The following is a 22,647-nucleotide window of genomic DNA, read 5'->3' on the forward strand; positions in this document are numbered from 1 at the left end:
AGATTTGTTAAATAGATTCAAATTTTATTAATATAATAGAAATAGACTTTGATTATTATTCACAAGGACGCGTAGAGTAGATATTTGGGTAAATAACTATTATCTTTATCTTAATCAGAAACAGATTATTCCTTCTTTTTTCATCTTTGTAAAAATATTTTATAGATATTTTATTTACTTAACACCATTAAATGAAGCTAGATTTTGTACTGTACTATGGAACTTCTGATCCCAAAAGAGCACTGTAAAAAAATCCTTAATTAAAAAGGCTTGATATTTTAGAAAACTATCCTTTATTCAACTTGTTCACTTTGTTGAGGAGATTTTTTGTTTACAGAATGGTGAAGAGGAACTTAATGATAGGGATGAAGGTAGTTTAATCAGGTCTTAGATTCTATTTTAGGCAAATCCAATTTAGTTGTAGAAACACCAGACGCCTAACCCTGTGATTAAAATTCTGAATGTCAATAAGCTAAGATGTTAGACTGCAATTTCTATGTCTAAACAAAAATAACCAACATAATTTTAATAGATTTTTTCCGTGCTTTCAAGTTAGCACTATTAAAAATATTTTCTAGTTTTTAATTATAAATAGTTAATAATTATGGAGAATTGAGTTATATTCCTTGATCTGCCAAAAGAAAAATAATAAAACCTTGCGAAGTCAGTTAATTCCTTTGATCTTTAAGCGGGAACAAATTCTAACGTTACACTAACTCTCAATAAATAGTGCTTTACTGTTTGCAAAGTTCTTTCATTTCTATCATGCCCTCTCTCCTTTTTTTTTTTTTTTTTTTTTAAACCATTCAGAAAAAGGTTCAGGAAAGTCATTTTCTAAGCCTAAGGATTACTGTACATATACAGATTAAGGGGAAGCATACTGATGAAAGGGAACAGTTAAGTGTGTAGAAACAAGATAGATGACTGTACACGACTAAGAAAACATAAATGTAAGATTTCTGGAATGTGGGAGAGGATAGACTCTAAAGTACAGGTGGCTCTTGGCCTTTAGAGAAGGAACACCCCTTCTAGCATAATAGCTCAGAGGGGAAAGAAAATAGGTGTAAATATATACGAACTTGTAGGTGTGCTGGTGATAAGTTGAAGATAATCTCATCTGATGCCTTAGATTTCTATAAAATTGTCAAAGTCATCTTCCTAGCGTGAAGGATGATGAAAATAAAGATTTGTAAGAAGTATTGCAAAGAATGGTATATCAAGTTGACCACAGAAATATCGTGGAATTGCCAGAGAGTGGTAAAACTCCTTTTGAGGTTAGTAATCACTAATGAATAAGTTGTGTATTTTTCCCCCAGCAATCTTTGTCTTCTCAGATTCAAGAATAGAAAAAATGAAGAACAATATTTGGGAGGCTGGTCTAATAGACAGATGAGTTGAAATTAAAGAAGGTCTTAGAAATTTAGGCTAATGATGACCACAAAACTTAAGCAGAAAAGTAGAGTAATTAGAAGGTCAGTATTTGTCAGTTGCAAGGATGGAAAAAAGTGATACATACAAATAGCATGAGCCTAAAAGATATGTAGTATTTTTATGGAAGCCAATGAGAAGAATAATCTGGGGTAAGGGAGAGTGTCACTAATGATATTTGAATTCTGAAATAGTACACAATCACCACTTGCAAGCTATAAAGAGAAAGTGTGCCCTCTTTGAAGAGGCAGGTTTCAGTAATGGCAAAGATGTGGAAGGAATTCTTGGAAAAACGGTTGAAAATAGAGGGAAATTCTGATTTCAGAGAGCAAGGAAGCACAGACTTTCATGGGGATGGTGTAGTAGATTATTAAAGTGAAGGGCAAGCTGGGAGTGGGCAGAAAGTAGGGAGTGGGAAAAGTTGGTAGGGGGCTTATATTTTAGATATTGACTATGATTAATGCAAGATTAAGAGTCATGGTGGGTTCAGTTTCAGAGTTTTTGAGGAGGCTGGATTCTGGTTCTAATAAAGGATTTGGCTCATTCACCCTAAGTGAGTAATTATTGCAGTTGGAACAAGTTTTGGGAGTTTCTCCTAAATGGCTTGGAGGTGGGAAGGGACCTAGGTATTGATGCCAGCAACTAAAGACATTAAGGCTACAGTAGGGACATAACCTATAGCTACGAGCTATGAGCTTTATATATCCAACCTTATATTCCAGGGAGAAATCCAACTTGATCATGTTTTATCTTTTACATACACTGTTGGATTTGACTTGCTAATATTTTATTTAATTTTTTTGTTTCCATACTTACAGCAATAGTAGCCTGTAATTTTCCCTTCTCATACTGCCCTTGTCCAGTTTTGGTGCAAAGATTATACACCATCCTGGCTAACACGGTGAAACCCCATCTCTACTAAAAATACAAAAAAAAAAAAACAAAACAAAAAACAACAACTAGCCGGGCGAGGTGGCGGGCGCCTGTAGTCCCAGCTACTCGGGAGGCTGAGGCAGGAGAATGGCATAAACCCGGGAGGCGGAGCTTGCAGTGAGCTGAGATCCGGCCACTGCACTCCAGCCCGGGCGACAGAGCGAGACTCCGCCTCAAAAAAAAAAAAAAAAAAAGATTATACAAGTTTAATAAAATGAGTTGATAATTATTCTCCTTCTCTGTTCTCTGAAAAAGCCTGTGTAAAATAATGTTTCTTTTCATATTGATAGAATTAACTTATAAATACATCTAGGCCCTGTGGTTTTTTTGGGGGGGAGTAATATTTTGTTAACTACTGCTCTGGTTTCTTTGCTGGTTACAGGGCTATTCAGACTTTCTATTTGTCTTAACTCAATTCTGGTAAATTATATTTTTCTAGAAATCTGTTGATTTTTTTGTTTCCAAATTTGTTGGCATTAAGTTGCTCAAAATATTTTATATCTTTTTTTATCTCAGCTCTATCTAAGCATGAGTTTAAAAAAATTTTTTTAATGTTTATTTATGCTTTTCTTATAGCCACCACACCCCCTGCAGTGAATATGGAAGTTTTATTATTATTATTATTATTTTTAATTTTTTTTTGAGATGGAGTCTCACTGTCAACCAGGCTAGAGTGCAATGGCATGGTCTTGGCTCACTGCAACCTCCACTTCCTGAGTTCAAGTAATTCTCCTGCCTCAGCCTCCCGAGTAGCTGAGACTACTGGCAACACACCAGTCGCATGGCAACACACCAGTCTAACTTTTGTATTTTTAGCAGAGATGGGGTTTTACCATGTTAGTCAGGCTGGTCTCGAACTCTTGACCTCATAATCCGTCCACCTCGGCCTCCCAAAGTACTGGGATGATAGGCGTGAACTATCGCACCCGGCCAGATTTTTTTCAAATCTTATTAAAGAACCAATTTTTGGCATGTGAATTCTATCTATAAAATTTGTATTATATTATATTATATTATATTATATTAATTTCTGCATATACTTATTTCCTTATTTTTCTACTTTGTGGGCTTGCTTTATTTTCTTAGTTGGAAACTCAGGCCATTTGTTTTAAGTCTTTCTTCTTTTGTAATTTATGTTTTTAATAGTAATATTTTCTTGATATTCCAAAGTTTTGATATAAAATACTGTTATTATTTTTAAGTTTTAAGAATTTTAGATTTCTGATATAATTTATTCCTTGACACAGAAGTTATTTAGATGCATGTGTATTTGTGATTAATAGCAAATACATATTTGGTATTAATTTCTACTTAATTGCATTGTGGTCCTAAAGAGTAATTTGTCTTATGGTGTCCTAGTTCATTATTAATTTTTGAAAATGTTCCTTGTGTGTTGGAGGGGGACAAGTGGCTACTTTACTAATTATTAGTTGCAGTGCTTTATTTTTATTATTTTATTATTATTATTTTGAGACAGAGTCTCGCTCTGTGGTCCAGATTGGAGTGCACTGGTGCGATCTTGGCTCACTGCAACCTCTGCAGCTCGGGTTCAAGCAATTCTCCTGCCTCAGCCTTCCGAGTAGCTGGGATTACAGGTGCCCGCCACCACGCCCAGCGAATTTTTGTATTTTCAGTAGAGACGGGTTTCACCATCTTTCTGGGCTGGTCTTGAACTCCTGACCTTAGGTGATCCACCCACCTCGGCCTCCCAAAATGCTGGGATTATAGGCATGAGCCACCGCACCTGGTCAGTTGCAGTGTTTTAAATATGTTCTTTAGATCAAGCTTGTTAATTCTGTGGTTAATATCTACATAGATACTAATTTTTTTGTTATGCGATCTAGCAAAGGTTGAAAGAACTGCACTGAAATTTCTGATGGTGGATTGCCACTATTTTCTTGTAGCCTATCAATTTTTACCATGTATATTCTATGACTTTTTATTAGCCATATATATGTTTAAAATTTTTAGATCATCCTAGTGGTACTGTACCATTTTATACTTATGTAATAATATAAGTAATATTACATTATGTATGTCAGATATATTTCTATATCTAATAATGCTTTTTCTCTTTAAATGTATTTGATATTAATTGATACTTGCTTAAAGAATTGTATTTGCTAGATATTGGTTTTCCATCATTTTACACTTTGCTTTTCTGTATCCTTATGTTTTGAATGTATCTCTTTTGAATAGCCAATACCTGGGTTTAAAAAAAGTCTAATTAAACAATATATGCCTCATAACTGTTAAATTGAAATCGTTTATGGTTTTTGTCACTATTATTATGTTTGGAATTATTGCCTCTTTAAATTCTTACTCTGGAACTGGAAAGAATGGTAAAAATAACTCTGTTTTCAAATAGAAACTCTTTGCTGCTCCTTCAAGGAAAGCCAAATGGAGGTTTAAAAGTCCTCTCCATTTCCCTACCAAAACAAAAGCAACAAAAAAGAAAATTAAAAATCCTCATTCTCCGGAAATGCTTGAAGAAGGGAAAAAATAAGTTGGAGAGACAATGATTGGCAAAAATGACATCTGTATTTATTTTTAATAAAAGATAAATGTAATGTAGAGCCATGGCCTTATTCTTCTAAACTTCTGTGGGACTTTGCACAGTTTATTATGTAAGTCTCTGTAATTCAAGTTACCCAGAAAGTTCAATTTCATGTGTGATTATCATTGCCTATTGAAAGTGCATCTAATTTGTTATAACAGGAACCCTGTAGGGGAGATAATTGTATGTTGTTAGCAATGAATATATGTAAACCTTTAAAAATGAATTACTGTTTTTGATAGAACATGTTTAAATCAAGGTAGTCTGTGTTCAATTATTGGAAGCAGGGAGTGAACACTCTAAGAAATAAAATAGCCTAGGGTGAAACACCTTATTTTATGAAAAACTAATTTTTAGGAGCATTTTCTTTTATACTGTGGAAAAAAATCCCTGAAAGATGAACAGACTTTGACAGCTGTTATAGGTGAGAGCCTCAAGTAAAGATAAAATTAAATGTTTTCCTTAAATGCTATTGCCCAAATAATGAATATCCATAATTGAAAACTGAGATTACTGTATACTTTACTTTGTTCTCTCTGCCAGAGTCCTACACACTGTATTAGTTGTTAGAGTTGTGGAACTTAACTGAAGCTTTCTCTGGATTCCAGGTAACTTTGTTCTTTTGTTTTTGTTTTTGTTTTTTTCCTGCAGAATTGATATATGGGACTGAAATATATTAAGGTAGATCTTCTAATCTTAGATAATCCTGAGTTTGTTGTTAATGCATTCTTTGCATTGATGATTGCCAGTAAGAAGTATGCTGTGATGTGAAAAGCATAGGAACCAGGGATGAGAGGTCCAAGGTTAAATTTAAACTCTGTATCTTCCTAGCTGCATAACCTGGACAAGTCAGCTAACCACAAACACTTCAATTTTGTAGTCCTTGAAGAAGACATTGAAAACATTGTTCTACCTACCTCATAGAGCAATTGTGTCTTGTAGTTCTTCAAATGAGACAATGTATGTGAAATAATTATGTAACATAACACACCATAAAAATGTTGGCTATATTTGGTGCAACAAAGCTACTATTCCACACCATGGATTCTACTGTCTTTACATCAATTCTTTAGTAATTATGAACTTACATAGTATTTGACTTTTATATATGTTTCAGGAATGCAATATCTAACTTGTTCATGAGGTGCTTTATTTTCATAGCAAAGTATATAAACAACTACCCATGACAAACGTATTTGTTCTTAAATGATTTTTAAAATTTTCTTAGTAAAAGCACAGGAGTTACTGAAGTAGCACCTATCTTGAAAAGTCAAGTTAAAATGATTGTTTGTGTATATATATAAATGTGTGTGTGTATGTGTGTGTGTGTGTGTAATTTTTTCATATCCAATTGGTATAAATGATAACTGTTTTGTCATAGAACCTGCATATTTTTATCTAAATCTATGTTAGTGCCATTTTAGTCATTATACTCTTTTCACATTTTAAACTTCCAGTTAGAGACAAAACTTTTGAAAATTGACTAGAGAAATGCTGCTGTTGAGTTTACTTTCTTCTGAAAGAATATCTTTTCCTGTAATGGGAGGTACAATATTTCTGTACAGAGCTACTTTACTCCCACAGTCATAGGTCATCAAGAAGAAAATCTACATCCCAAATGTTTCAGAGTGTAAGTCAAAAACTCTTACAGTTTCACTTCTTTTCATGTGTCTTGTAGATGTTTTAAGAATATTTTCAGCTGCATGGCTTGACAGCCTTGGGATTCCCTCACACATTCAGTCTTTTTTGGATCAGTCTGGTGTGAGCATGAAGACTGAGAGTTGTGGAGCCCAGTTAGCCAATGATTGCAATTGTCCAGGAGACAGATGATAGTAATTAAGTTTCCATCAGCCTGGAACTCAGGGGACAGAAGATAGATATTCTGTATGTAGAGGTAAGCACTTCTTCCCTGGGGATGATTTTTACCTTCCAGAGGACACTCCACAATGTCTGAAGATAGTTTTAGTTGTTGCAACTGAGGGAGGGATGCTAATAGTACCTAGTGGTTAGAGGTCTGGAATGCTGCTAAACATACTATAATGTACAATTCCCTACAGCAAAGAATTATCCAGCCCAAAATGTAGATAGTGGTGACTTTCAGAAGCCTCAGTGTAGATAGTACCTGAAGTCCTCAGAGGGAATAACAGCATCTGAAGTGTGAGGGAGGAGTCTCAACATTGGGAGTAGTAATCAACATTCATTGGAGCCAAAATTTAAGTAAAATGAGGACTATTGAGTCTAACGGGGTTAGGTGGTGTATTGGATATTCTTCATTTGCCTCTTAAAATTCACGTTCTATCTTTCTCCATCCTGTTTTATTCCTAGAGAAGGTTGACGTAACAGACTTTATCAGGGGTTCTCTTGTCCTCTGGCTTTCAGCTGGATTCTGACAATGAGAGGTCCTGAAAATAGAAGAGTACAAGGAGAGAGTGCAAGTTGTGTCTGCCTGAAGCTCTGTCCCTGCTGGGCCTCAGAGCTACGGGGGCAGTATTTCTCTTCCAAAAGCTAAAGCTCCCATTGGGCAGCTCTTTCCTATAACTGCAGGTCTCACTGGTTTCTTGACCCCTCCAGGCCTGTGGGTAGTAGTCACTTTCACCTGTTAATAGGTGGTGCTTCAGTATCTCTTGTTAGTTTCCTGCCTACACCCTTGTAAATCGACTTTTCTTTAAACTCCCTTCAATCATACCTTTCCTGTTTGTGCTGTTTCCTGCCAGGGACCTGCCTGACACAGAGGTCATTGTTGATCTGTCAGAACCACTTTCAGTGGAATAGTTGAGGCAGATAGGTGGAAAAATAAATGGAAAGAAAGGAAGATTAAATACATTGATTTTTTTTTTTTTTTTTTTTTGCACGGAGTTTTGGGAATGAAGAGAAGGAGAATACTAGAGACAATAATAGGTAGTAATAATTTGGAAGAACCAGGACAAGTTTTTAAATAAGAGATGGAAAGTTGTTTTTAGGTTGTGAATAAAAAACAGAGGGAGGGGACAGAATTGTAATATGAGTAAAAAAGAAATTTGAATGTGTTATAATCCGATTAAAAGCACAGATGACAATATTAGTCTCACATAGAAATACATCTTTGAGAACAATAAAATGGAAAATAGATGAGCTAATAGATGTGGGGTGAAAAATGAGGGAAGTTCATGCCTAGTAGGCTTGGTTTCTACTGGGATGTTGAAAGAAGGTCATTTAAGGATTTAAGAGAGGCAGACTGAGGAGAATAATGAAGGTTTGGAATAGCTGCTGTGGGAAACGAAGAGAGATCTGTTTGTAGAACAAGCTATAGGCCCTAGTTGAAGAGCACTGACTGGTTGATACATGTATGAAATATTGAGAAAGATACAATTTTGTTGAGTAGGACTTACCAGCTAGTAGTTAGGAAAAGAGAGATCAGATGGTTGAAGTGATTGGAAGTTTGGGGATTTAAATGATAAGTGCTTTGGAAGAATAAGGGGATAAAAATGCAGGAAGCGCCAGTAGCAAGGTGATTGATGACATCTGTCAAGTGTTTAGGCTGCACGGGAAGGTGACAATGGAGAAAGGCAGTGTCGAACAGGCAAGACTGAGAAATTGCAGGTCTTAAACAACATGTGATTTGGTAGAAAAGAATTGAGAGGGCTGGGTGCGGTGGCTTAAGCTTGTAATCCCAGCACATTGGGAAGCCAAGGCGGGCGGATCACTTGAGGTCAGGAGTTCGAGACCAGCCTGGCTAACATGGTGAAACCCCGTGTCTACTAAAATACAAAAAATTAGCCAGGCTTGGTGGCGGTCACCTGTACCCCAGCTACTCGGGAGGCTGAGGCAGGAGAATCGCTTGAACCTGGGAGGCAGAGGTTGCAGTGAGCCGAGATAGCACCATTGCACTCCAGTCCAGGTGACAGTGCGAGACTCCATCTCAAAAAAAAAAAAAGAATTGAGAGAACTGGAAGGGTAGATAACTATAATCAGAGAATGGTATATTGAAATTGAAGGGAAGTTGGCAGTAAAAGTAAAAGGAAGAACTGCATGCCAGAATATGTCAGCTAATCAGAGGGGCATGAGTGGATGACAGTTTCTTCACTGAAATCCAGTATAAGCTGGGTTCCAGAATATAAGATTTCAACATTAAAAAATAAGTAAAATTAAAATGTCACTATATCTTTTAATTTAATAACTGTATGCTCCCCTCCTAGACTAAATCCATTGAAAAGAAAGAAAGATTATATCTTACACATTTGCATCATCTTTTCTATTATTTAACATAATTCCTTGTATGTATTAGACACTCAGATAATTGTAGAATATTTGAAAGGGAACAAAAATATATAAAATTTGTGTCATGAGATAATATATTAGATATATTTGAATAGATAAGTATATGATTAAATTTTATTCTATAATACATTCAGTATAAAACTTCAAAATGAATTTCTTATTTATGTGCTAAGCTTTATTTTGTTTTCAAACTTAATTTAATTTGCTTATTGTGGTATCTACAGTCGTTCTGAAATGGCAGTTTTTTTCGGACTTCTCTCTTTCAATTCATATACATAAAAGTTTGAATAAGTTTCTAATATAGAGAAATGTGAGTGGTGTGTTTGGCATAGATTAATTGAATCCCAGCTTCATAATAAATTAACTTTTATTTACATAAGCTGATCCTTAAAATCATATGTCTGTGTACTGTATACACCATTTTACTTCATGTCTATCTATTAATTATAATGAAAACTAACATTTGAGTAATGTCAGTGTCAGGTACTGCTCTAGTTTACATAATTTACTCATTTTTCCTCTCACAACAACCCAATGAACACGTGCTATTATTTTTCTTATTTTACAGATGAGGAAACAGTAGAGAGGTTAACTAATTTGCCCAAAGTCACAAAATCAGTCAATGAATTCAAACCTAGGAGATCTAGTGTTCAAGATACTAACCACCACTACAGTATAGACATATGACATACAGTATAGGATACAAATGCTGACATGTTTATCTTCTATTGCTTGTTTGAATGTTTGTTTTCTTTACCTTAAGATTCCTGAGATCAAGGACACTGGCTGGTAAATGGCATCTTATCAATAAGTATTTTATGAACAAATAAATGACTGAGCTTCTGACTTTACAGGATAATTTTACTATTTCCTCCAAAGTTTCCTATTAGTTTACAACTAACACTCTTGGCTTTTCCTTCAAGTCTATTCCAGTTATTATTTGGGTGATTTGTTATGAGACATGTTATTACATTTTAAGCCTTTACATTTAAAATGTCATTCTTTTGCTGAGACAAAAATGATCTCTTCTCCTCCTCCTCCTGCCAAAAGAATTGCAGATTAAGTGTTTACATGAGGGGAGTTTGTAATCCAGGATTTCTGCAGCAGCGGGCTTCAAATATTCTAGGCAAATCCTGCTTTTTGTTCAACTCTTCCTGATGAGTGTTGTGATAAAAGCTTCACCTTGGCATCTATTAGTCATCGAGTGCTTACTTTGAGAATGGTTGCTATCATCATTTACTCTCTAAACAGGTGCCACCTAGTTACTTTTGTTTTGGCAATTATGGGTTAAATACATTCCTGAGCCTAGTCCTGCTTACGCTTGCTAGTTCTCTATTTTAAATTAAGGCATGGTATGTTATTTATTTCAAGAGTAAAGGTTTCTTTAAGCAGGAATCTTTCAAATTACTCATTTTTTTCTTGTTTTCTGTAGATGAGTCTTTCACTGTTCAGCCTTGCTTTACTGCGCCTGGCTGACAAAACTGCATTACATTGCAGTTAACAATGGCTAATGATTAAAAAGGGCTTATGTTTTATTCTTAAAATATTGCTCTCTTTTAAGATGCTTATTTGACTATTCTTCCTTACTGCGTTGCTACCATTCTTTTAAGTATTTACTTTCAGTTCATGGAATTAATGTCAATTTATAAAGAGCTGTTCCACTGAGGAGTTTTTGAATTATAAATATATTATGCAAGGATCCCATTTTTTGCTACAGTTTTTTAGGTCCAGTAATTCTTTAGCAAAGAATTCTGTATGGGATTGATACATTTGTTAGCAATTACTTGACAGGAGAAAACATGTTGAACTATTACTTTAAAGCTACTTATTTTATATGTAATTACCCTGAATGTCTCCTTTCTAGCACTTTTTCTCCATGTGATATGCCTGTTGTTCATCAAGTTAGAAATAGTCCATGGGGCAATTAAAATTACTTTCCCAATTGATAAAGAAGAATAGAGGATGGAATTTTAGATTCATGAGCAAAAACACTCAGTACCTATTGAAGTGACCATATGTTAGGAAGTAGTCAGAGTCAGGAATTCTATCTCACCCACTTTTGTTTCACCAAAATCTAGTACAATCACAGACCTTCTTCCCCTCCACCGCCATCCCATTTGTTTCCTCCTTTCTTCCCTTCCTGCAATTGAGACATAGGATTTTAGAGTCTAGGACAGAGATAAAACTGGAGATGTGAATTTGAGAGTGGCCTTAATATAAATGGTAGTTAAGATTATGAACTGGAGGACATTACCTGGGGTGTTTAGAGGATAAATCAGCAAAGGAAACTTGGAAGGAATAGTCAGTGGAATAGAAGGCAAGCAAGCAGTGAGTTTTCAAATCAGCCAAAGAGGTGACTTGAAAAGGGGAAGAGGCCAGACGCTGTGGCTCATACCTGTAATCCCAGCACTTTGGGAGGATGAGGCAGGCGGATCATTTGAGGTCAGGAGTTCGAAACCACCCTGGCCAACATGGTGAAACCTCGTATCTACTAAAAATGCAAAAATTAGCCAGGGGTGGTAGCACATGCCAGTAGTCCCAGCTACTCGAGTGGCTGAGACAGGCAAATCACTCAAACTCATGAGGCGGAGGTTGCTGTGAGCCAAGGTCACACCACTGCACTCCAGCCTGGGCTACAGAATGAGACTCCATCTCAAAACAAAACAAAACAAACAAACAAAAAACAGGGTGGGGGGTGGTGTAGAAAATAGTCAACTATGACACATGCTTTTAAGAGGGAGACAAAAAAATAAGGAATAAGAATTGGCTATTAAATTTGACTCTAAGTACTTGGAACAAAGGCCTGATTGGAGTGAGATGAAAAAAAAAATTGTAAGTGAGGAATAAAGATGGTGACTTTAGATACCTCTTTTGAGAGACATGATTGTAAAGGAAAGCAGAGAAGTGAGGAAATTTTAAGTTAAGCTGGAAAATTTAAGTTATAGGTGGGCGTATTTTAAACAGTGGGCAATTTAAAAATTCACATGTAAGCCAATATAAATAATACAACATAGACAAGGAAGAATGAGATGATGCAGAGAGGGGTGTAATAATTACAGGAGAGTAATTACTACATGGATGAAAAGAGTAGGATTCACAGTACAGTTTGATCAATTGGCATCAGATGGAATGGACACTTCTTCCATTGTGACGTCAGCAGAAACAGTGTTTCCTTCAGCTGTGCACTTCAGATCTGGTGATGGAAAGATGAAGTAGGTCTCATATGATAGCTTCTATTTTCTCAATGAAGTATAAGTAAGCTGAAATGTTTGAAGTGGAGGAAAGTGATATAAAAGGCTTATGGAAAGGAGACAAGCTGTAGCAATAGTCATTTAGGAGAGTGAAAAGTAGACTTTGTGGCAAATGTCTGATTTCAACATTGAGCTGCCACAGGAAAACATGCAAATCTGCTTTAAACAAGTAAAGTACCATTTTCTGGGTACTTATCAAATACCACATCTTTAATTGTAGGCCATATTATGTCAGCACCATTATTTCTCTACTGTGATTCAGAAAACTAGGAATTTCTTTTATCTTGCTCTTCATCTCGTTGTTCATTTAGACATTTTGAACATATTTTATTTTTCACTTCCATGTTTCTGTGTGGAGGAGAGACTTCCAAATGTTTTCAAGGGAAATAAAGGTAGAACTTACACTTCACTTCTCTGATTCTCTGTTGTACTATTTATAAAATGGGAATAATACTATCTATGTACAGATTTGTAGTTAAGAATTAGAGATGATATGTATAAAATACTGACCCATAATAGGCAATCAACAAATGAATATTGTAATTTTATTACCACTAAATATTATTCTTCCACCCAGAGAATAAAAAGATCTTGCTTCCTTTTTAAAATACAACTTTAACTTGACACAGTGTTTTTAAGTTTCTTATGCATTAATTTGGTTGGAATATAAAATATTTTACTGAATGATATTTTGCATTTTGGACAAAATATTTTGTTTTTAGGGCCTTGGTAATGTAATACTTGAGAAAGAATATACTTCAAACAGAAAATTTATATCCTCATGAGATTTTATTTTTATTACACAAAGAAAATTATAATGAATAATGTAATTTGAAAAGCCCAAACAATAATAACAGTGAGGAGGGAAAATGGAGTAAAAAAGACAAAACGTAACTTGAAAGGGATTTTTGAAAAATGTCGTAATATTATCCACATCCTCTTTGTTTATTAATAATGTTGCTGAAGACAGCTGTGTTTTGTAATCAAGCATTGTATCAATTTGAGTAACTAATACTAAGAAATGCTAATAACTTGATTGTTGCATCAATCATTTTTGTCAAATTAGCATAGCCATGCCCATGCTCTGTGTTCACTAAAGCAATATAGATACTACCAAAACCATCATCCAGTGCCTAAAGGATAAACATGAGATATTGACATAGTGAATCTTCATTCAATATCTTCTTCTTCTATTTTGGTATGCTCTAGGGCATGTACCTCTCTTTCAGGTAGTAACCCATATTCATTTAGGAAAGACTCCACATCCCCAGCAAAAAATTCTTCAGCAAACTGATCAGCAACACTAATAAAATTGCTTATGAGTTCCCCACCTTTATAGATGAGCAGTGTAGGAAGTACATCTAAGGAAAAGCGGTCCCCAGCACCTGTATTCGAAGCTCTTATTTTACAAAACTTAACTATAGGGTATTCTGCTGCAAGACATGTTAAACTACTGTTTAGAGCATCACAGCCCTTAATACCATCTTCATAAATGTGAACAACTATTGTGGTGATCTTCTGTTCCTTTTCAATTGTTTCTAGGAATTGCTCTCCAGTTTCCAGCTCATACACAAACCCATATCTAGGCCCAAAGCTCAGCTTCTGGTGCATATCCTGCATACACTGTCTACGGTATTTTCGAAGGCAGTTTTCATCCTCTTTCTCTCTATGGATTAGTTCATATTCTTGAATGCTCATCTGAGAATAAAGAAATGATAGAAATTATTAAGTCAGAAGTTTTATTCCTTAGATATACCAAGCCCATTCTCAACCAAAGGAGTTTACTTTTGCTCTTTTCTCTGCCTGGACCACCTACCTTTCCCTCCTGATGTGCCTTTCTCTTTCACCTCATTCAAGCTTTTGTTTAAATGTCACCTTCCTTGATTACTTTACCTAAAAAAGTCCCCATCTCACGCTCTCCACTCTTTATGCTGGTTTATTTTCTTTATAGCAACAAACACTATTGTATCTTATAACTTACTGATTTTTTGGAATATGGGGGATGGAATTCAAGTAAGACAGCTTTTCCTACTATTTGGAGTTCATCAGATCATCCAAGAGGTTAATTTTTGGACCAGCAGCATCAGCATCACTTGGGAACTTCTTGGAAATGCAAATATTTGGGCACCATCCTAGGTTTACTGAATTAGAACCTATAAGACCAAGGCTAAGTAATCCGTATTTTAACAAACCCTCCAGGTTATTATTATTCACTAGTTTGGGCTGAAGTAAGAAAAGGCCCAAAGTCCATTTTCTAAGATAGCTACTTTTCCTTACAGTTGGAATATAAAGTTACTTGCAAGGCCTTTCATAATAGCTACTCCATTATTAATGTATTTAACAGAATATTAAGTACCCATTCCCCCAGCCAAAAAAGAAAAAAAGATAAAAGGGAACAATGGGACATAGTGTGATTAATAGATGTGGAGCAGCTCAGAACCATGCCAGTTAGATGGTTCCCATGTGGGATCATCTGCTGCTGCTTATTCATGTAACCTTTCAAACAGCAAATGCTATCAATTTTTAAAGTAGAGGAGAACTGAGAACACGTGAAACTAATGTTTATGAAAAACATTCATAAGTGTTGGGCACTTCACATACATTATGTTATCTAATCCTTACAAATAACCTCTGAGATAGGTATCATTAGTGTCATTTTACAGAAGACACGGAGATTTAAGTTAAGTATTAAGTTTATGAGGCTTTCATTACTTCTTTCTTTTGTTTCCATTTCTTATATTTGTTTTCCTAATGTCCTCATTTTTTTCCTTATCATATTTTTTTCTGTTTTAAGATTACTGTCCCAGGATGGGTATGGGAGTTCATGCCTGTAATCCTAGCACTTTGGCAGGCCGAGGAAGGTGGATTGTTTGAGCCCAGGAGAACAGACTGGGCAATATGGTAAAACTCCATCTCTACAAAAAATGGTGGCGCATGCCTGTAGTCCCTGCTACTTGGGAGGCTGTGGCAGGAGAATCGCTTGAACCCAGGAGGTGGAGGTTGCAGTGAACCAAGATTGTGCCACTGCACTCCAGCCGGGGTGACAGAACAAGACTCTGTCTCAAAATAATAATAATAGTAGTAGTAGTAGTAGTAGTAATAATAATAATAATAATAATAATAATAATAATAATATTGTCCCAATTTAGTTTTAACCCTAAAAATTTCCAATGTTTTATATAATTTTTATGTTGCTGCTATAGTTCTGTTAATTTAACAGACCAAACCACACAAATTTGCCTTGAAGATGTATTTGAATATTTATATGAAAACTTGTTTCATTCACATATTCAGGCATATGGATATGTAGGCATTCAGATACATTTCCAAAGTTTTACCTTGGCATAACATTTTTAATAATGATTATGTGTCACATTAATGTAGTATTTTACATGTTTCAACATAGTTTTACATTTATTTTTTCTTTATATGTTTTCAAAACAAGTGGAGCAGGTTTGTTATGATTCCCCAGATGGAATTTTCTGTATTTTGCTTTCTCATATTATGAAACTACCTCTAGATCAACTCATGTATTTGTAGCTAATTCTTTCCATAACTGTAGGTATTCTTGATATGGAAGGCCACAATAGGCATTCATTTCATTTCCATTTTTTTTTGCCAGCATAAGCAATATTGTAATCAATATATTTTGTAATAGTCTAAAATGATTCTCTAGATTGATTTAGATTAGAAAACACTTTGTAAATTATTTATTACTGATTTTTGTATTATCTTACCTTTCTGCTGACTCGTTCCTTTGAATCTTTGCCATTCCTACTCTGAGGAGAAGACATTTGCCTGAGAATCTCCTTCTTACTAGGTGGAATTGAATCACTGTCTTGACTCTCTAATTTAAACTTTCTCCAATCGTTTATTACTCCTTTAGGTCCTGGAATGAAATTAAAAATAAATTGTTTTCCTTTTTATTTTCAAAAGGACTATTGGCATAACTGAAATTTGTGTAAGTATTGTCATGGAATAAACTTATTATCTCCTGCATCAGAAACAAACATCTTGTTTGGACTAGAAATTTCTGACTGCCCTGCTTATAAAAATATGCTCCCACGTTAATCTTGTTAAATGGGTTTTGGTAAAGAATCTTTTGGAAACATTTGCACTAATGAAAATATAAATTATGCACTTTGAATTACTGGCAAAAGGTTGGGGTTAATATGTTTAAAAATTAGAGTCCAGGTAGGATACTAGAATTTTGGAAAAAATAGCACTTTTATTACCTAAGAAAAAAACTTCAGCAACAAGCTAAAATTGGCATTACAGTATTAAAAAAGGAAACCGGGAATGTTGGGGAAACAAAATAACAATAGTATGTAAAGAACAACTGGTGAGCAGGAGGCCTGACCTCAATAAAACTAAAATGGCTTTTGGAAAATTATTACGAGACCATCCCATTCTTCTAAGATTCTAGGAATATTTTACAAACATAGAAAGAATAAGATTGGCAGATTTTTTTATTTTTGAGATGGAGTCTTGCTCTGTTGCCCAGGCTGGAGTGTAGGGGCGTGATTTTGGCTCACTGCAACCTCCACCTCCTGGGTTCAGGTGATTTTTCTGCCTCAGTCTCCCGAGTAGCTGAGACTACAGGTGAATGCCACCACGCCCGGCTGATTTTTGTATGTTTAGTAGAGATAGGATTTCACTATGTTGGCCAGGCTGGTCTTGAACTCCTGACCTCAAGTAATCTACCCACCTCAGTCTCCCAAAGTGCTGAGATTACAAGTGTGAGCCACCATGCCCTACCAGATTGGCAGATTTAAGTAAAACTAATTAAATGAAGAATGATTCAACTGGAATTCTGATATTCAGTTGACCTGATGACTAACAACATTATTCACTTAAGAAAGTCTTAAATTCCTTAAAACAAGGAATATTAAACTGACTGTCCTTCACTAAAGCTTAGCTATATCCACACCTTTAATGTCCGTATTCTATATCGTATTCTCTATGTGGATGTATTCCTTCTTTCTCCTCCATATTGCCTAATAATTTTTATTTGTTATATATGGTATATATTGAATATAAATTTGTTATGAATGTATTTATATTATATGCAGGCAATCAAAGCTTTTTGTTTTCCCATATAGTGTTCATATCAATATTTTTAGATAAGTTTTATGCATATTCAAAATATACACGTGTGCATATTTGTTTAAAAAAGAGAATCCATTTTGTTCCTGTTTTCTACAAATGGTGGTGTATTATATGCATTTTTCCTTACCTTGTTTTTTCTGTTTCATACTATATCTTGGAGATTTTTTTGGTATACACACATGAAGAGGTTCTTCCTTAATTAGGAAATGGAAGCATGGTGTTCCATTGTGTAGATATACCTAATTGACTTAAACAGTTTTGTAGTGATCTACATTGTTGTTTCCAGTTTTTTCTATGACATATGATGCTGAGTGAAGAATCTTGTGCATACATTTTAAAAACTCTGTGCAGGTATAGTTTTGGTTATGTAAGTAAAATTCCCTGGTCAAAGGGCATATACATTACTAATTTTGATATTGCTAGGTTGCCCCTACAGAGATTGTACCAATTTACACTGCTATCAGCAATGTATGAGGGTGCCAAAAATGTGTTATTAAACTTAATTACTTTCACTATAGTTTTTTGTGTTACTATTTTCTTTTTCTTTTTTCCCCCATGAATAGTCTGTCCTATCTTTTGCTCATTGTTCTATTTGGTAATTGGTTCCTTTTCTTATCGATTTGTAGGAGCTCTTCATATATATTAGGACACTGACACTGTCGATTGAGTTGCAAATGTTTTTCCCCTATTTGTTAAATGCTTTTTGACTTTTGTTCGTGGTGACTTTTACCAGACAGCAACTATTTCTTCCTTTTTTTCCCTGTCTCCCACTTTCCCTCCATCCCTTTATCCATCCGTCCTTCCTTCCTTTTTATAAATGAATTTACCAACCTTTTCTTCAGTGGTCTTTTTGTTGTTGTTTTTGTTTTTGTCATACTTATGAAGGTATTCCTCACATTGCTATTATAAAATAAATCTCCACACATTTTGGCTGGTAGTCTTGTGAATTCTTTCAAGCTTCTGGCTAAATTTAATGGCTCAATCCAAATTAAAAGAGAGAGGAAATTACCATTCAAATAAGATTCAATAGAGTTAAATGGGAATTTTAAAATTTAAGTCATGATATTTAAGTTTTTTAAGCTCTTAGGAGTGGCATATAGATAGCCAAACATAATTGAACAGATTAAGAAAACAGACTCTGGATGAAATGAAGTGTTAAGTTTTCTGGAGGAATACTGAAATTTATTTATTCAAAAAAATAAAGGGAATATCTTATCATTCCCTTTTTTTTTTTTTTTTTTTTTGAGATTAGAAAACTGAAATTAAAGGCCATTTAGTTACCTTTTGGTCTAACCTTGTTTACAGTGAAAGTTTGTAGTGAGGGTGAGGTACACTCAGGAGAGAGGAAAGTGACTTAATTATAATGTAGACAAGAGGTCTTGTGATAGTTAGTCAGCAAGAAATTACCAATAATTAGTGTTTTTTTTTTTACTCTTTGACATCTAAATAAAACTGTTAGGAATTATTTGATTTCAAAAACCAATTTGCCCACTCAAATATTTTTTAGATTAGTCTAACAATTTATATAAAGATATTACTTAAAGTACATACTGAATAATGTCAATAAGAATATTAGATATTGCCATATTTAATTTTAAGTTAATAATTATTTTTTCTTCTCGCTTTGCTTGCCTGTATGTGTGGCCTGTCCTTCATAGTCTTCCTCCAAACTTTGACTTTTGGCTTCTTCCATTTTAGGGATTCGATTTGATATAATCTATAGGAGGAACAAAGAAATAATAATGACACAAGAATTCTAGGATGTACATACATATATATATATAGAGAGAGATAAATATATAGGTATATGCATATTTATAGTCTCCTGCTGCCAGATTCCATAAGTAGGCCAAGGATAATCACTCAGTGATAAAGTATTTAGAATGTTTCTGTCCACAATGTAAAAGGACATTAATTTAACATGTATTATTAAAGATGTCTGGACTTAAGGATTTTATATAATTCATCATTTGTCTTTTCTTAACTCAAGTGTTCCAGTTAAGTCTATGTGGTTAGTGAACATTATTTATTACTGATTTTCCTAATTTCATAATATTATGTGAATTTGAATATATAAGAAGTAATATATGTTATTTATTTCATATAATAAAAATTAAATTAATAATTATATACTTGCTGTGAACACTATGTGTCAGGCATTGTTTAAATTATTTTATGTGTCAAAACTCATTTAATTCTCACATAGCCATATGTGGTAGGGACAAATGTTAATGACATATTATAACCGAGGAAGCTGAAGGGCAGGGAGTTTAAGTTGCTTGCCCAAGATCACACAACAAGTGGTAGAGCAAAGATTTGAACCTACATTGTCTGACTTTGGAGCCAACTCTTAATCATTACACTATTATGGAAATTAACATACTATAATAGAGTCATTTTTCTCAGTATGATTTGGCAAATCGAATCTTTGAATTGGCATTAAAGAATGATGGTCTAAGGAACACTATTCAGTAGCATCTCTCCATACCATGGGGCAAGTGTTCATGACAACAGCATCCACCAAGCAAATGAAAATAGCCAGTGGCTAAGCCTATAGTATTTTTTTTTTTTTTTTAAGTTTTTTGAGAGAGGGTCTAACTCTGTTTTCCAGGCTTCATTCAGTACAATGGTGCTATCTTAGCTCGCTGCAGCCTCAAACTCCTGCACTCAAGTGAGTCCCCGTCAGTCTCCTGAGTGTGTGCCACCACGCCCTGCTAATTATTTTTTTTTATTTTTTGGTATGTTGCCCAGGCTAGTGTCTGGGCTCAAGTGATCCTCCCACCTTGGCCTCTCAAAATGCTGGGATTATAGGAGTGAGCCACCACACTCTGCCAGTTTATAGTATTTTTGACAGGCTAAAATAGAAAATCACTAAAAGCACTTGGATTTTTATTCATATGAAACTTGGTGCCCTCATGTAGAATCTATTTATTCTTTCATTCTATCTGGTTCACACTCAAATCAAATATATTTCCTATTTTAGCTTTGGACTATCTGGAAAACTCAATTATTATACAAACATATTCCCTCAACTGTTCATATAGTTGTGATTTTCCTGAAGTTTTCAAGTCAGGGAGGATATACTAATAGTAGATAAACTATCTTATTTTTACACTTTATTCTTTCACTTTTTTTGCTTTGCCTCCTTCTTTCGAAGTCAGTTTTAGGCACTAATATCACACAGCTTATACTTTGAAACTCATCTTAGTTTTCTGTTGATTTACACTTCAATCTTGCATTTGGTTTGTGTGGTGCTTTCCCAAGACGCAGGGTGGTAAGACAGAACTCTCTCTTAATTTCTCTTCTGCCTTTATGTTTGGTCTCCACACTTGGACTGGTCCTGTAATTTTGTTTCTCTTTTTGCAATCCCTATCCAGAATCACTGGAGGTCAAATGTCTTTGCCAATTTGATTTTTTCCACTTGAACAAGAGAAGACTGTCAAGGGAAAGCCAATCAATTTCACAATGTTTAGGTAAGTATAAATGTAATAAAGAATATTACATTTGAATGGATTTAGTAATTAAAAAGTATAATGGAAAATGGAAAGTAAAAGCTGCTGGACAGAAAAGCCATTTTATTTCTTACTGCAATTATTTACAAATAAATTTTTATCTGAAAAGACATAAAAATTTTTGCTTCAAAAGAAAACTACAAAACAAAGAAATGGAAATTTATTTGATAATTTCAGTAGCTTTTCAGTTCTCAGAAAAATAGAGACTTAATCCAGTCTCTTTACTTTTTAAGACTGGATTGTTAATTTGGGGTAGCTACTATTCTCAGTAAATATACATAAGTTTAAGAAAATCTAAAAATAATTTTATTTCAAATGCTGAAGACACAGGGCACAGCTTCCTTCTTGAATTGCTTGCTGTTTACCTAGTTGACAATCTACTGGGAAAAGTAAATTCCTTTTTCAGAAAAGGCTTTCGTCAATTTCAAGGAATCCCTTTATGAAAAGATAATGCAGTTACTTAGGACAAAACTTATTTGTTGATTGGATTAATATATGTTGAGAATAGACTATATGCTAGACATTTTCCTGGGCTCTGAATTACATGAAGAACAAAACTCTTCCAGTATGACGCTCACTAATACTAAGACTTAAATCAGCTGGGTTGCCTGTTTAAGTAAAGGACAGAGTCCATCCTTATCTAATACCTCCATTTGAGTTAGAGTACAAGGATTGGCAAACATTGCTACTGTTTACTGCCAGGGAAGCAATGAACAGATTGAAAGAAAAATATTAAGACATGAGTGTGTTTGTTTGCACTGCTTGAAGCACCTAGAGGAAGACACAGGTAGAATATTATTAGCTATTAATAGATTTCATCTACTTTCCTATTAATTTATCCTGTCAACAACTCACTATGGGGTTTTCTGATTATCCCAAAATCTTATCTTTTTCAAAATTTACATTAGCATCATACAAGTAATTTTTTTAAAATCTTTTTTAGACAGACTCTCACTCTATTGCCCAGGCTGGAGTGCAGTGGCATAATCTCCCCTCACTGCAACCTCTGCCTCCCAGGTTCAAGAATTCTTGTGCCTCAGCCTTCCAACTAGCTGGGATTACAGGCATGGGCCACCACACCTGGCTAATTTTTGTATTTTTAGTAGAGATGGGGTTTTACCATGTTGTCCAGGCTGGTGTCAATCACCTGACCACAAGAGAACTGCCTGCCTTGGCCTCCCAAAGTGCTGGGATTACAGGTATGAGCCACTGTGCCCGGTTGGTATAAGCAATTTAACTGGAATATTTGCAAGGTGCTTAGATCTCGGCACATAGTAACTGCTCTAGGAGTCTGTTAGATAAAATAAAAATACATCTTTTACATATGTGTATGCAATGTATCAGTCATTTAAAAATACAAACATTTCATTTACAATGCTATTATTTCATGGTTAAAATATTTCATGTATACTTTAGGCTAAAACATTTAAAATGACAATAGGATTATTACAGGGCTTTGGGTAAGCACATCTTTGTGTGATTGGAAATTGGTAATAAAGTAAGGCAAGAAGACAGAAGGTAAAAATCTTGCCTTCACCAAGATTTCCTTTGGTTCAAAAGAATTATTGTATTTTCCACATCACATAATTATGAAAAACTG

At 34.7% G+C, this 22,647-nt stretch overlaps 1 protein-coding gene and 1 long non-coding RNA gene across 3 annotated transcripts; one reads left to right on the top strand and one right to left on the bottom strand.

Moving 5' to 3' along the window:
* The first annotated feature begins 5,513 nt into the window (after window positions 1-5,513).
* On the top strand, window positions 5,514-21,044 carry LOC111536878. The gene is made up of 3 exons (XR_002729846.1): window positions 5,514-5,526; window positions 6,597-6,812; window positions 20,913-21,044. It is a non-coding gene; the product is annotated as an uncharacterized LOC111536878 (long non-coding RNA).
* PDC (phosducin) lies at window positions 13,182-19,228 on the bottom strand. 2 transcript variants are annotated; one of them, XM_023203376.1, is made up of 3 exons: window positions 18,367-18,511; window positions 16,164-16,315; window positions 13,182-14,124 (listed from the first exon to the last, which is right to left on the bottom strand). In XM_023203376.1, exons 2-3 carry the CDS (start codon window positions 16,218-16,220, stop codon window positions 13,597-13,599), a joined length of 585 nt encoding a protein of 194 aa, XP_023059144.1. In that variant the 5' UTR covers window positions 16,221-16,315; window positions 18,367-18,511; the 3' UTR covers window positions 13,182-13,596. The 2 variants fall into 2 exon arrangements, with proteins under 2 accessions (XP_023059144.1, XP_023059145.1); XM_023203377.1 differs by lacking the exon at window positions 18,367-18,511 and adding an exon at window positions 19,168-19,228 and having other exon boundaries at window positions 13,289-14,124.
* Window positions 21,045-22,647: the final 1,603 nt, after the last annotated feature.

Source organism: Piliocolobus tephrosceles, chromosome 1 (assembly GCF_002776525.5).
Source record: "Piliocolobus tephrosceles isolate RC106 chromosome 1, ASM277652v3, whole genome shotgun sequence".
NCBI lineage: Eukaryota > Metazoa > Chordata > Mammalia > Primates > Cercopithecidae > Piliocolobus > Piliocolobus tephrosceles.

Coding starts and splice junctions, on each gene's coding strand:
- PDC (XM_023203377.1), bottom strand. CDS start 19,228: ATGGAAGAAGCCAAAAGTCAAAGTTTGGAGGAAGACTATGAAGGACAG. Junction 16,316..19,167: donor AGGACAGGCCACACATACAG/GCAAGCAAAGCG, acceptor ATTTCATTCCAG/GACCTAAAGGAGTAATAAAC. Junction 14,125..16,163: donor AGGAACGAGTCAGCAGAAAG/GTAAGATAATAC, acceptor CTTTATTCTCAG/ATGAGCATTCAAGAATATGA.